The following is a 16,610-nucleotide window of genomic DNA, read 5'->3' as shown; positions in this document are numbered from 1 at the left end:
GAAAAAAACATTTCGTGTTATAGCAGATATTTAATACTTTTAAAATCCTTCACATGTCTTTTACCTTTAATATTTATAGGACACATGTCATTTCAGCAATTTCTTATGAGTTTAATTCCTACAGGAAATGTGTAGTATATAGTAGGCTCCCATTTCAAGTACATTTAAGCTCAGTTTAAATATCTTTGATGTTATCTATAAACTAAATGCTAACTAAAATTATTACTAAATTATTATTAAAATAATTTAACTGGGGGTAACAGTTAAAGGAATTGGATTGCCTAGAGCCACAAAAGTGATGAAATAGTCTCTGAAACGTTGTATCCATATTACTGACTACTAAGCTATATGTAAGTACATTCAGATTTTGAAAGTGTCAGAGGTAAAGATGGTTTTTAGTAACGGAAAGAAAAGTCTGAGCTTTCCCTTGCTATTTGTAATCTAGAACACTAGAGGACAGCACTAAAATATTACATAAATGTGTTATTGTTTACGCTCTTAATGATATAAATGCTCTGTGAGGAGAAAACAAATGCCTCTGTTTTGTACAGTTGGGGCAAGCAGTAGTATTCTGAATTTCCATTGCTCCTTTTGAAAAGTGCATCCAACTTCACACATTATATCTTAAGTTTCTTTTGGTCTGAATCTAAGGTATTTGGGTATTTGCTGCAGTGATTTCTTTAGAAGCCTTTTTTTTTTTTTTTTTTTTCCAAACATAGCAATGCTGTGCAATAGACCTTTTTGTAAAATGACATTTTTAAGGTCCAGAAAATGAGGAATTAGTTGGCTCATCTGTAAATGTTTCACGATTTATCTGCTTATGTGAAATGTACAATGTTGTTAATTTTATGATGCTTACACTGAAATATGAAATAGTGTAGTTCCTTGAAAAAAATTACAGCTTCTGTTGTGTTTCTCTAGGCACACTGGAACGATATGAAACAGGTGAAACAGCAAAAGCAATTCTTACTTCTGTTGAAGATTCAGAATACTTAATGACAGGTGCTCTACTTCCTGTACCTCAAGAGTCAAAAAGAAATAAAAATGCTGGATACAAACACTCTAGCCCTTATGTGCATGGCATGTTCTCTTACAATTTTACTCATACTGAAAAATCTTCAGATAAGGTAAGAATGAAGAGCAGAGTGTTTCTCAAGCAATGAGTTGTGATCCAAATCCTTTACCCATTCACCTTCACTGATGTGTAGCCCTGTATAAGTGGCATGGAGGCTTGCTTTCAAGTTTATAAAGGCTTGTTCTGACTGGCTCAGTTTTTATGCCTTCAGTGGCCTTTCACAGAATAAGTGGGGCAGTTGGTGTGGGGGAGTGCCTTATGCAAGGTCATTAGTAGATCATCTCAGAAGGATTTTCTCAGAGACTTAACACCCATAGTTACACCCTGTTTCCTTATGCCTCTGCCTTATGACTGCACCTATTAGCTGTACCCTCAGAAAAATTAAACCCACCAGTTTGGATGCATGTGTCTTGAGAAAAAGCACATCATGGTACAATGCTACTGGACTTTCCATTACTGCTTTTCAGTAAAACAGCAAACTCTTGTTGTCATTCAATGCTAGATATACTGGGTGTTTGTTTTCTGTTAACATCATCACAGAACAAAGTGCAAGTGCCTTATATTTATATTAGTGCACTTAAATTTGGCACGTTATTGGTTAAAAAGAGGAGGATGACAACGTTCCTTGTGAGATACTGTGATGCAAATAGGTATGAGAGTCTTCAGGAGAGATTTGGCCAGGCACTGTATTTAGCTTTATCTGACAATTTTTTTACTGAAGTTGTTTAACCAAATAATTGTGACTGATGGAAAAGATGTGCTCTTTCTTTTCATTTTGAAAAAATAATAGAAGGAAATACCATACTGAAACTAGTGTTAATGTGCTGTTAAATGAGTACAGAGACACTGTATAATGAGAAGTAAAGGTGGGAAATGCAATAGTCATTCTATTTGCTTGTGGCCTAGATATATCTATGTTTTTATCAGTTATTTGTAGATATTTTTAAAGCCTGTATTTGCTAAATGTAAAACCAATTAGCAAAACTGTTTCAAATTTAATACAATCACAAATTCAATGAGATAGGTATTACCTTATTCCAGTTGGAAGATAATGATACATAGATTTTCCCAGAAACGGTCGTTTTGCATCGGGAGTGAATATATTCACTGAGCTCTTGATAAGAGTGTGTTGTAAGAATAGGGCCTCAATATTGTTCATGTTTACCACTTTTTAATTAATGGGGTTTGGGAATTCCATTCTCTGCAATAAACTGAGGAAATCATGTCTCCTGTTCCTCAACCCTGAATGTAAATGAGAAATATCTTCCCACAAGTATGGGAAGATGAAAAATGCTTTCCTTCAAATTATATGTTGAAACAGCCTTCAGAATGGTCTCTGGCCTTTTTCTGGCTTTATAAATTATGGTAAATGAAATACTGTATATTCTAAAATTCTATCTGATAAAGTACAGCTTAATCCAAGTCCTTATTCTTGAATTTTCTTTTCTGGTCTTTTTCTTTCTTCTACCTATGAATTTACATATTACTTTGAGTTTGTAATGGTTGTTGTTTAACTCTTACTATTTATCTTTGACCTTTTACTAACCTTAGTTTGATTTCTAAAGTTCTTTTTGATCTCATTTTCTGAAAAGTCTTATTAGAGCGTAATCCTGCTGAGCATGTTGTGGGGCAGATGGTGCACTAGTTGGCCATTGACACAGAATCTGATCTCACTGTTAGTTTATTAAAAGGAATAGTTTCTTCCTGCCTTTCAAAGAGGAACAACAGAAAAAGTTATAGTGGTTTTGTTAGGAGTGTAGTTTTGGTCATACCTGTTAAACTGAAAATTGCATGGATTTAACAAAGTGGCTGGAAAGAAAACATACTGCTTAAGGAATATAGGAAAATAGGTTTTGGTACATTTTAAAGTGTGGAGTTTAACATACTTTGAGAATTATCATTATCTTAAATTGGAAGTAATATCACAATAGGTGGCAGTGGAGTTGTAATAATTTCTAGTGCTTTTCCTCATCAGACATACATCTTGAATGTCCTGATTTCCCAATAAAATAGTTTTCTTGTTTAAGCGTTGTTCATTATCTTGTCCCAAATAAAACTTTTTATTGAGAGAATATTATTGATGTCTCTTAGACTTCCTTATGACTCTCAAAATAACATATTTTTTTATTTATTTCACCTTCTTTTTGTCATTTTAATCCAGTTATTTTAGTCTAATTTCCAAAGAAATTAAGTTCTGTACTTTGCAAACCACTTTTCATTCATCAAAAATCTGCTATACTTTGTATCTAGTGCTGCTTCCCATCTCCATCGCCATTAGAGCAGGTTCTGTAGATTGGTGTGGGAGATGCTGGGGGCTAAATGTGTAGAGTGTGGCTGAACCTGGGACAAATCTAACAATGGAGGTACCCTTAATGCTATTCCAGAAGCCCAGTGCAGGCTACACAAAAGGAGCGTGGAGCCCTGCAGCTTTTTTTTAACACTGTTTTGTTATTGCTGCAATGAAGGCTTGTTATGAAGTCCACTGATTTTCTTAGTTCTTATGCAAGAAACATTTTTTTTAGGTTTTTCAAAAAGTGCTGTATTGACTCTTTTGGGTCACTGTTTTTTAGCATCTTTAAGTAATGTCTTGAAATCCAGATCCCATGAAATGAATGACAATTCTGTAGACATCAGAGTTCAACATTCCATACCATATTAAGAAGTGTATAGTGACCACACAGATGAAACTACCATGACGCTTCCAGATTATCAAAAGGTTTTAGTATGCATGTGTACAACAAGTATATCATTATCAATTTGCTGCTTTGGCAAATTGTATATTATAAACTTAACAACACAATAAATTGTTAATAACCTTTTTATTAAAAAAGCAAACCAAAACACAACACAGTCAATTTTAGCCTCTTTTTTAAGAATTCAATTTCAGAAGATTGATGAAACAGAAAAAATGAAGGCTAGCTATTTTGTCCTGTTGGTATTACACTTGTGAGTGATCCTTATTTTGTACAATGAGATGATCCACAGCAAGATTGCAAATACGATTCAATGTTTTTCTTAATATTTATTTACGTTGTTTTATCATTAATATGATATTTAAGACAAAATAACACTTGTAAAGTAATGGTCTCTCTTTACTCCATCCTAAGAAGAAACAAGAAAAATATCCTCACATATGAGTCCAGCTTCAAAGGCTTTCTTTCAAAACATTTGTCATCATGTAAATCAGATACAAAAGCAGAATGCTTTGATTTCATGGTGTTTTGACCATTTTAATTCTTTTATTGTGCTGCACGTGCCAGTGAGAGTACCAATAACAGATGAGTGTGACAAATGCAGTTAACACAAGATCCATATTAATGTTGTCAAATCCCCTTGATATATTTAAACAGATTTTAATTATTTTCTATGTCAAAAGACCCAAAATATATAGCTTAATAGTTCTTCAAGAAAGCTTTACTTAATATGTGAATGTAAAACCTCTCATAAAAATGAAACTTTTATATTGGCCTTAGTCATTGACATAGGGTATTCATCAAGTCAGCAATTTGTGTGGCAAAGTGCCATTTGAATAGTGTATTGTTAGAATACTTATGGTCCACTTGACAAGGGCTCTTGCTGTAAATAGTGCAATTTGACTCCAGCTGTTAAAGAGTGGCTTTGACAGCAGCCAAATAGAATGGAGATGCTTTACTGCACCGCAGAAAAATCAATATTGGGTTCTTGTTCATAGTAACCTGTTTTTTCTTTTTTTACAGATTTATACAAGACTATCTAGAGTTCATTTGTGGAACTTTAAATATTATTTTAAAACTGGGTCTGTTTTATTTTCAGGTTAATGTTGGTGATGAATGATGTTTCTGTTCAGTAAAGAAAAAAAAGACAGTACTTTGTAGATATACCTAAACAGTGTGGTAATGCATCATTATTTGAACTCTCAGTTTATGTGGATGGATATTAGGATGTGGGTGCATAAGTTATGTAACTAATGACAAAAAACAGTCTTTTCTTCCTTTCTGTATTTTTTTCCTTTTTGTACTGCTACTGTAATATCCCTGCCAATTTTCTAAGCATAGGGTTTTTTAAAGCAGTTTTCTTTGTTGTTTTCCCTGTAACAACCCCCACAGATGTTGACAATCTGTAGTGCCATTGTAGATTTTCCTGAAGCATAGTCTTGCTGGTGCTGAACAGTTTTCCAGCAGTATTCAGTGACACAAGGTTGCTATGATACCTGGCCAGTAGCAATAGATATTGAATCACTGGTCTTAATTACAATGGACTACACACTAGATTGTGTGCTCATGGTGTTTATATGGAACTAGCTCTCATTATACCTTTAAGTCATAGCTATATTTGAAAATTGGAGCTGTGTGAAAAGCTGGTTTAAAAAAAAAAATTAAAATGCTTCAGTGAGCGATGTGAAGAATTTAATTGATGCACATACAATTTAGCTCAATATGTCTGGGAATTATTTTCCTGATGTTCCAGAAATCTTTCATGTTAGAAAGTTTCCTAGCTTTTCAGCTTAAATAATTTGGATATGAATCTGTGTTTAGCATGCACTGATATTTTTAGTGATTTCAATAATGTAATTGGAGCTTCTTCTGGGTAAAAATGTTGGAGGAAGAGCAGCTTCCAAAATTTGTGCAATAATTGCTAAACATTGGACTGCTGAATTATCCTACTGAATAGCTAGAACAGAAAAAGGAAATTTTTACTGTGTGTATAAGACAAGACAAAGATGAGGAAGAACAAATGTATTTATTTACATATCAACTTTTATACTTTATATAATATGTAACATTAATTTGACTATTTCTTAAAATACTGTTCTTTGAGCATTCATGTATGGTGCAGAAAGTAGAGTCAAAACATCTAAATAATGGTTTATAAAAGATCTGTACAAGTTCATTTTGATTTATGCAACTACTAGAAGTAAATGACCAGGGAAGTTAAGTGCCAGTTATTATAACACTTGTAAATGCATTTTAAACATTTTAAATTGACATACCTAGCATTAGTTGCTCTGCAGACTTACTACTTTCTTATGTAATAGTGTGCATATTCTGGTCTAAACAAAATATGTAAAGGCAAGATGCTTCTGAAACAGGAATTTTCTTAGTAGGAAAGCCAAAGTTTGTATTTTTATAGTTGCTTAAAACAAGAACCAAAAATATACAGAAATTATAAATAGCAAAAGAAATGCCTACTTTGTTACATTGCTGTACAGCACAAGTAAAAGATGACTGTAGGACAATAGCAGTTATTTGTTTTAGTATAATAAAGGATGCAAGTTGAAAATAAAATTGTTATTGGAAGCATGGAAAATCACTACTATTTAAATCATACTGATGGAAAAATTGATTAAAAAATGGAAATAAATTACAAGCACAAATACCAAATAATACTTATCAAATACAAAATCAGGGGTCGTACCATAAACAATGGTTTGTTTCTTTTAGTTCTGGGTGTGGATTCATGTACAGTTTGAATTTTCCTATCTTATATTTTACCTTTTCTACTTTCTAGTCCCTAAGATACGATTTCTTTTGTAGGTCAGCCTAATTGATCTTCCTTGTAAGTACTCTACCTAATTCTAGTAATTCTAAAATAAATTACATCATCTTAGTGGTAACATTTATGTTTTCACATTGTCCAGTCATGTTCTTGAGAATTCTTCACCATCTATGACAGGAAGCTGGTGGAATCTTTACACTTGTGATAATCATCTTTTATACTATAAACATTAAGTTCCTGTCCTCTTACAGTTTAATTAGTATTATTTTAGTGAAGAAAATTATCAACAGGAATTCAGATCTGTGAGACTTTTCTAGGTTTCTGTCTCGCACACCAGAGCAGTGACTTATTCAGAAATTCAGAAATGCAGCTATAGAACTAGGACATGCAACACATAACCTTACTATGCAAAAGAAAGACTTGCTATCTGCTAGCTTCCTTCTGATAACTAATTGACTCTCTTGTCTCGGTTAAATAACAGAAATAAAATACCAAGCTGAACTGTGATTCAATTTAAAACAAACAAAACAACAGCAATGGTTACATTTCTGTTCTCTTGACATATTTTTCTACACACTAATACTCAAACCTTAATTTGTTCTGGTGGTCACATTTGGTTCTTGCAGTACTTATGGAGAAGGATGAATCAGCCAACTAGATATGTCTGAGAATGTTTGCAAATGTAGTACTCTTGGAAGTCTATGCAGTTTTACTGCCTTCAGTAAGATCAAACAGCACTCAAAGAAAGAACAGTATGAAATTTATGGGTACAGAGATTTAGCTGCTGTCTTGAAATATCCTAGAATGCTATCGGGTGTGAAGAAAGTCCAGATTGCCTATTTATGAGTTAGCAAGAATGGCATTTTCTAGGATAGACAGGATTTTAATATTTAATAATTTAATCCCACATTTTTTTTTCTTGTTCTTTTTCTTTAGTAGGAAATCACTTACTTAGAATTTGATCTAGTACTTCTTATGTAGATAAATTTTATGGGTGGGACTCTTATAATCAAATGTGGAAAATGAACTATTAGAGCAGCCCAGGAAAAAATACGTTATTTCATTTGGAGTCAGCAGCCAGCCATGAGTTGGTAAATTCATTTTTGTATTTATCGGTCCTTCTTAGGACAAAATAATATTCTTATGCTTTTACCCTACTTCTAAGTCATGTTGGCAGTATCTCTGTGTTCAGCATTATTCTCACAGATTTTTAGATGTTCATTTATTATACTGAACAATTTACTGGATAATTCCTGGATCCATGAGTCAGTAGTCTGTGTTTTGTGGATTGCTGTAGAATAGTCTGTCCAGTTGATGATCTAGGAAACGTGGGAGTTGTTCCCTATGCCTTTTCTTCCTAAATGCTGAATAGGCTGAAAATGTTTTGGCTACCACTCATTGCTGAGCCATAAATTTTTGTAAGGATATGGTCAGGGAATTTATTTCTACATTCAAGATAAGTTAATATATTAAGATAAAGACAGTGTATTTGAATAATGAGTATATAAATTAATAAGACATCATTTAAAAACACCACCTTATCCTTCCCTTCCATCTAAACTTTTCATGATGCAGAGACTGTCCATGTCAAAGACACATCTTACTTTTAGATGAGTAGATCTCCAGTTTATTTTATGTTCTTTATATAATAAAAATGTTAGAAGAGACTTTTCAAAGGTGTTGTGTTTAGAATTGCATTTCTTACAGAATGTGCCCAGACAAGTAATGATATGAAGAGCCAATGAGGAGAGGTGCTATGCTGGACCTTGTTCTCACCAGCAAGGAGGGGATGGTGGGGAATGTGAAGCTCAAGGGCAGCCTTGGCTGCAGTGACCATGAAATGGTGGAGTTCAAGATCCTTAGGGCAGCAAAGACGGCACACAGCAAGCTTGCTACCCTGGACTTCAGGAGAGCAAACTCTGGCTTCTTCAGGGATCTGCTTGGCAGAGTAGCATGGGATAAAGCTCTGGATGGAAGAGAGGCCCAGGAAAACTTGTTAATATTCAAAGATGACCTCCTCCAAGCTCAGGAGTGATGCGTCCTGACAAAGAGGAATTTGGGTAAGAGCTACAGGGGGCCCAAATGGTTCAACAAAGAACTCCTGGGCAAGCTTAAACATAAAAAGGGAGCCTACCAAGAGTGGAAGCAAGGACAGTTAGCCTGGGAGAAATACAGAGAAACTGTCCAAGCATCCAGGGATCAAGTTAGGAAAGCTAAAGCCCTGATAGAATTAAATCTGACCAGGGATGTCAAGGGCAACAAGAAAAGCTTCTATAGGTACATTGGTGATACAAGGGAAGACTAGAGAAAATGTGAACCCTCTCTGGAAGAAAAAGGGAAACCTGCTTGCCTGGGATATGGAGAAGGCTGAGGTACTCAACAATTTTTTTTGCCTCAGTCTTCACCAGCAAGGGCTCCAGCCACACTGCCCAAGACACAGAAGGCAAAGAGAGGGACTGAGAGAATGAAGAACCACTACCCACTGTAGGAGAAGATCAAGTTTGAGACTAAGGAACCTGAAGGTGTACAAGTCCATGAGACCTGCTGAGATATATTCACAGGTCCTGAGGGAACTGGCAGATGAAGTGGCTAAGCCACTTCTATTACATTTGGGAAGTTGTGGCAGTCTGGTGAAGTTCCTGCTGACTGGTAAAGGGGAAATATAACACCCATTTTTAAAAAGGCAAAAAAGGAAGACCTAAGGAACTACAGTCTAGTCAGTCTCATCTCTGTGCCCAGCAAGATTGTAGAGCAGATCCTCCTGGAAACTATGTTAGGGCACATAGAAAATAAGGAGGTGATTAGTGTTGGCTAGCATAGCTTCACTAAGGAGAAATTGTGCCTGACAAATTTGGTGGCCTTCTACGACGGGGTTACATCATTGTTGGACAAGAGAAGAGCAACTGATATAATCTACCTGGATTGTACAAAGCATTTGACACTCTCCCACCTAACTTTCTTTTCTCTAAATTGGAGAGACATGGATTCGATGGATGGCCCACTTGGTGGTTAAAGAATTCTCTGGATGGTCACAGAAGAGTTGTGGTCAACAGCTCGATATCCAAGTGGAGAGCAGTGACCAGTGGTGTTCTTCAAGAGTCGATATTGGGACCAACCTTGTTTAACATCTTTGGTGGGGACATGGACAGTGGGATTGAGTGCACCCTCAGCAAGTTCACCAACGACACCAAGCTGTGTGGTGCGGTCAATGCACTGGAGGGAAGGGATGCCATCCACAGGGACCTGGACAGGCTGGAGAGGTGGGCCAGTGTAAATCTGATGAAGTTCAATAAGGCCAAGTGCAAGGTCCTGCCCATGGGTCAGGGCAATCCCAAGCACAAATCCAGGCTGGGTGATGAGTGGAATGAGAGCAGCCCTGTGGAGAAAGACTTAGGGATATTAGGGGATGGTAAACTCACTGTGAGCCAGCAATGTGTGCTCACAACCCAGAAAGCCAACTGTGTCCTCAGCTGCATCAAGAGAAGTGTTGCCAGTGGGTCGAGGGAGAGAATTCTCCTCTACTCAGCTCTTATGAGACCCCATCTGCAGTGCTGTGTCCAGCTCTAGGGCCCCCAACATCAGAAGGGCATGGACCTGCTCAAGCTGGTCCAGAGGAGGCCATGAAGATTATCAGGGGCCTGGAGCACCTCCCTTACAACAACAGACAGAGAATTGGGGTTGTTCAGCCTGGAGAAGAGAAGGCTCCAGGAGAGCACTTAAAGGGGGCTACAGGAAAGATGGAGAGGGACTCTTTGTTAGGGAGTGTAATGATAGAACAAGGGGTAACAGTTTTAAACTGAAAGAGGGTAGATTTGGATTAGGTATAAGGAAGAAATTCTTTACTGTGAAGGTGGTGAGGTACTGGAACAGGTTGCCCAGTGAAGTTGTGGATGTCCCCTCCCTGAAAGTGTTCAAGGCCAGGTTGGACAACCTGATTTTGGACAACCAAGTTTGGGCAACCTAATCTAGTGGAAAGTGTCCCTGCCCATGTCAGGAGTGGTTAGAACTAGGTGATCTTTAAGGTCCATTCCAACCTAAACCGTTCTAAGTTGTCTATATATCATATATATATATATATATATATCTTCAAATATTTTTCTGAAAAATAAAACCTAGGCTTGTTTCCTGCAGTTGAAAAATAATGTGAAGAATATTCTGCATATTAATTTTACTTACCAATTATTCTATGATATCATGTTTTCATTTGTCTCCAGGATCACTTTTATATGTATACTTGCATTAAATCCAATGAAAAACTTAAGTTCAGTATTTGTTATGGAGAGACAGAAGGTGTGGACATGGAAACAAAATATGAGAAACATTTAATTTTCATACTAGGTCTCTACAAATTTGTTGTGCCCTTTAGATCCATCTGGCCAACACTATTCCTGATGGTGGCCCTCCATTCATGATAGAAAGCGGGGGGTTATCCAGTTGCTTAGTCTACACAGCTTGATCTTGAAGACTCCTTGGCTTAATTACTTACATTGTGCCACAGCCTCATCAGGAATGATGCCACAATTATTGTTCAAAGTGCTGGGAAGATAATAATGTTCTCTGCTGAGATTTTATATATATATACATATATATATATACATACATATATATATATACATACATATATACATATATACATATATATATAGTGCTGGAAGGAAAGAGGTTGACTGTCTATGTTGTACTTAAATTTATAGACAAACATTGGTGATGCAAGCTCAAAAAATACTGTAGCTTTTTCTCTGTGTGAGATGGAGTCTTAGGAGGATCTGGGCATCCTCAGTAATATGAGCAGAGTTGTTGTAATGTAAGGCAAGTTCATATGGAAAAATGAAATTGATACTTTTGTTTGGGACTGCATTGCCCAAATGATGAAGCCTTGGGTCAAACATAGATTGCATGTGAAAGCAAACTGGGGCACTGCTATTGACTAGGCTTTTTACACTTAGTTCTTTATATGTGAGTACTAAGGTTTAAAAGGGTAAATGAGGAAGGTGTTCAGAACATTTATTTTTAATTCAAGGAGATCTTCTGTGCTATGACTAAGTGAAGGGTCTGAAGGTAAAAAAAATATGTATGCCCTTGGTATAGTAACACATGCTGAATGATCCTCACCCTATGCATAAGGCCAGCATTGGTTTGGAGAGGGTAAGCCTGACCTGTCTGCCCACTTTGGGAGGCTATGGATACTTTCAGTGACAGAGACTGTTCACATGCTCCCTAAATTCAAAGCTCCAGGAGGTAGGCAGAGTTAGATATAGGAGTGTGCATGTGTGGATTGTTGATTGTTGCTTTGTTGGATAAGAAGGTGCATATGGTCTTTACATGGAGATGAAAGTATAGCTGATGATTTGCATCATTTCTTCCTATGCAGGTTCTTTTAGAAATGGTGTATGGTGTATTTTTAAGAGCTATTTCAATTATATACCTGCTGTTTGTAACTATTTTTCACTAAATGCAGCTTTTCACACATCCTGGATTGCTCATCCTTTCAGCTGAGCAAGAAAATAAGACAGCTGTGTATTTGCAAATGACAGTGGGTTCATTATTAGTAAGACTGTTTTGAATTATTGGCTGAAATGGAATTAGATTAGAACGAAGGACTAAAAAAAGTTTTGGGGAAGTATTTCTATGAAATATCCATGACATCCTGCAGAAAGATACAGATCAGAATTTTAACTCTTTGAAATTTATTCTTCGGAAAACCAAGTCAGGCTTAAAAAAAAAAAAAAATTGTATCCCATGGTTTTATCCAATTTAACAGATTTTCAACACTAAATGTAGTTAAGCCTGTATAATGTTTGTTACTTAGGTTTAGGAACTTAGCAAGGCAGGTTTGCTTGATGTGATTTAGCTCAAACAAAAGACCATTTAATGTTATAGTTGAACAATAGATTATTTTTTGGTTACAAATACATAAATGTAATTGCAAGCCCACACTTATATCTAATCCTTACCAGTTCTTCAAGCATCGCATAGGGAATTTGAAGCTTTCTTTTATGTGTTGTATGACTAAAATTTTGGTGCAGTAATTTAAAGAGTAAGGGCTTTTAAGAAACTTAAGATAAGGAAATTTGAAATGAAGGTCCAAGCCTTCTCTGAATGCTCTGTAGTATCCTCCTGTTTTAGTATTCTTCCACTGAATGATCTGTTTGATCATGTGCTGTATGCTGCTCTGACTGTCATGGTAAAAGGCTATATTAAATTTTCTTCTTGCTTGTCTTTTAATGATTAAAGTAATTAAATTAGGCTTTCTAAATTCAGAAGTGACTTTGTACTAACTAGACATGTAGGTTATATAAAGTTTTTAGTTTTATCTGTAGCAGCTACAACAAAAAAGAAATACAATTTCCTCGTAGATAAAGAGGTGTTGTGTTCGTGGTACAGGTTTAAGATATGCTGTTTGAAATCTGAGATTTTTGTGGAACTTGCTAACAATATTTTATGCTCATAAACCAGTTTGAAGCCCCAAACACAATTTCATTTATCTTTATATTCTAAGCTTTATAGAGTCTGCAAACGTGTCCATCTGTTCAGCTGAGATTGCTTCAAATAGTGAGTGGTCAGAGAGACTTAGCTGATAAAGGTCAAAGGAGCCTCTTGACCCTGTGATACTTGCCAAAGCAATTGGAGCATAGGGACTGATATACAGTTAGATATAGCTTGCTAACGCGATCCCCACTTTAATTGGTAATGATAGCAGGAATACACAGTAAAGTCATTGCTGAAAGAAAACAAAAAGTATCCAATATAGTAATTTATTACCAGTCAGTGGGTTTCACGCACTAGGTTGTTTTACCCCTGCAGTGGTCAGAGAAAGCAAAAAGGTACTCTAACACTTAACTGAAAATGGATGCCCTGCTGCTATCAGAGATGCATGGTGGTCAAATGATTGCCTGTGCCATTAGCTTGGTAATGTTTTCTCTATTGTAAACTCAGCTCCCCATGTTCTTCCTGTGCATCAGCTGCAGATTGAAGGCTTTCTCGTTTGTCTTCTATTTGTGCTGCCAATCATCAAGCTGCTGTCCACCAAGCACATTTCAAGGAGGCAATTTTTTTTACTACTATCGACTACCATCTCTAGCAACTGAGGACTCAGAGGATTTAGAAATGAATTTAATGCTTTAATTTACACTGTGCCAGCCATTTTGTGCATTGTTTGTGTATTTGTTTCCTGAGACAATTACAGGTTTCCTATTTTGCAAAACTATGTGTGAGGCAGCACCTGCCAGCATATCCCTGAAACATAATATTATGTATGTTATATGTAATGCTGCTATTTTCTTTAAAAAGGCTAAGGAGAAAGAATGTCCATGCAGGTAAAGACATTTACTAAGCTATTCTGTATTTTAGAAAGATCCAAAAAACTGTAAACCCAAAGCAAACAAAACCAAACAGTTATTGCTTCCTACTATCAAGAATAAAACATCATGGAACATAGACTAGAGTTGTCATTGGCAATATTGGTTAATGTTTAAGACCCCTGTGTGTGGTAGCCATGCTTCGGTTAAAACAGTTTTTCCAGCTCCATGAAGTACAAATGTAAGAGACATGGTAGGAGCAGCTAAATAACTTTTACAAGTAACTGTGTGACATGCTTATTTTCTGTGCACCTAGATCCAGACCAGTGATGAGATGTGATTCTGAGAAAAGTTACAAGCTCTGAACTTCTGTTGACATCTCAATGACTGGCATGATCAAGACACAGAAAATGCTTAGCACTCAATACATTTTGGATGCAAATTCTACTGCCCCAGCCTCCTCTTTCATTTCTTTAACTGAGGTTATTCACATCTTCATTTTTTAAAAAATAAATAATCCTATTTATTGTCAGTGTTATTGATTGCCACAAAGGTAATGAACAGTGATTGATTCAAACATGTAAATGCACTTTGAAGTTTCTATTTTCCTCATAGTGTAATTAAAGATCAGATTACAACAGACAGATGACAAAAGTAAGTGTTAATTTCATTGAAATAAGCATATTGATACTATATTTTAAAACTTCATTGTGATATTTCAGAAATTATCGTATCAAGAGACTTCTTAAAGACTGTAAGATGTAGTAGTGTTGGGTTTTGCTTAGAATTACCTGAAAGGATGAAGTGCATGTACTTTGCTCACAGGATGTCTTTGTTGAATACACATGAGCAGACAGTAGGATGGTGGTATTTTACTGATTAAATTAGCAGATTTCTTTGTAGTAAGTATATTTAATAATGAACTAATTACTCTTTAAAAGAGGAAGTATTAATTATCTGATAGAATTTTACCATGTACTTAAGGGTGCTGTTGTTTTGGGCCTGTATTAAAAGCTGATAGTCTAATGACTGTCAAAATAGAAATGTATGAATCTGCCAAAAAACCTTAAACAACTAAGAGAGAGAAAATCCCCCACCCCAAAAAAATTAGTAGTGCAACTTCTATGAATGAAATAATCTTCCAGTCTCCTTTGAAAATCCTTCAATTAAGGTCACCCCTATGCCCCCCAAATCTAAATAAAATATCAACTAAAAATAAGTTGTTCAATTTCTGTCTGATATTTTCTTGACCCTCTGCAAGTAGCAAGTAATGGGTAAAAAAGAGCACTGATCTTTTTTTTTCTGACTTATTTAATATTAATGGATCAAAATATACTCTCATGAGAGAAAGCTCAAAGGAACTCAAACTCCTTGAATGTTACATAATTTTAAAAAAGCTGATTAGAATCAGCAGAATAGCTCATATTTATGCTTTATACAGTGTGATTCATTCTGCAGGTGCTGGGATCTTTGGGACCAATTTTCTGTCACTTTTAGCTTGTTATATTTTGGATAAAGTGAGAGCATAATGGGTAAAGAAGGCCAAAAGTCAGTAGGAAAAAGACATGCTTAACACTTCAGGACTTGTTTTACATAGAAGTTGATATTACCCACACTGTGAGAACTGAGCAATTTCTTTTCAGTGGTATCAAAGTAACATCTATTTTGAGTCTGGTTTGCCTTCTAAAAATCTGCTATGCAATTTTGCCACTTTATTTCCTTTATGTAAAATGTATGTCAAGACCATTCTTGTCAAATCTGGTTTTAGCGCAAAACCCACAATAGAATGCATCTGGTAAAGAAAGCTAGTGTGTGGACAAAATACATATATATGAGGAGCAGAAACAGTATGGGAATCCCTGCAAGCTAATGAAAGTGTGTTTTAAGTGGAATAGTGTTCCTAGAACAAGTTGGATCCCAGTGGAAAAAGGCCTTTAGGCAGCTAGGTAAAATAACACTTGAATTGTACTTCCCATAAAATTTTTATGTGGTATGTCTGTCTTAAACCTGTTAAAGATAATGGCATATATTGATGTATTTGGAGGCCACAGTAAGGATAGCCTCCTACCTCCCCCTTCCCATAGACATGGAAAAATTTTTCCTTGGATAACGTGGTTTGATAAAGATGTGTAAAAGGGGAAAAAAATAGGTAGAAGAACAGGCTTGTAAGTTGTAGAGCAAGAGTGGATTCCATGACAGAAAAAATCAGTTAAATTGACCCTCCAAAGCTTGTTGCCTCAGACTTAGTTTTGTTGCTCCATCCTTTAAGAAGGATGTGAAGATCCTTGAATGCATATGGGGGAGGACAACAAAGCTGGTGAAAGAGCTGAAAGGCATGTCCTATGAGGAGTGGCTAAGGACTTTGGGCTTCTCTGGTTTGGCGGGTAGGAGACTGAGGGGTGGCCTTGTTGCTCTCCACACCTTCCTGAGGAGGGGAGGTGGAGAGGGAGGTGCTGAGCTCTTCTCCCTGCTATCCAGTGACAGGACGCATAGGGATGGTTCAAAGGTACATCAGGAAGCATTTCACCGAGAGGGTGGTCAAACACTGGAACAGGCTTCCTAGAGAGGTGGTCTATGCCCCAGGACTGTCGCTGTTTGAGGCATTTTGACAATGCCCTTAACAACATGCTTTAACTTTTGGTCAGTCCTGAATTGGTCAGGCAGTTGGACTGGTTGTAGGTCCTTTCCAACTGAAATACTCTCTTCTATTCTATCTCTTCTTCTGGCTCAAACATCTTCAGTGGCAAACTAGGGAGATATTA

At 36.2% G+C, this 16,610-nt stretch overlaps 1 protein-coding gene across 1 annotated transcript in view; it reads left to right on the top strand.

Annotated features, from left to right (window-relative positions):
• WDR72 (WD repeat domain 72) overlaps positions 1-16,610 on the top strand; it is a 111,769-nt gene that overhangs the window by 33,008 nt on the left and 62,151 nt on the right. The window contains exon 13 of the mRNA XM_032999274.1: positions 922-1,127. Coding sequence (XP_032855165.1) covers positions 922-1,127 — 206 coding nt within the window. The remainder of the gene's footprint in view (positions 1-921; positions 1,128-16,610) is intronic.

This window comes from Tyto alba, unplaced genomic scaffold (assembly GCF_018691265.1).
Source record: "Tyto alba isolate M040663 unplaced genomic scaffold, T.alba_DEE_v4.0 Super-Scaffold_41, whole genome shotgun sequence".
Lineage (NCBI taxonomy): Eukaryota > Metazoa > Chordata > Aves > Strigiformes > Tytonidae > Tyto > Tyto alba.
Note: the sequence above shows the minus strand (reverse complement) of the source record. Positions and strands in the feature narration are given on the sequence as shown.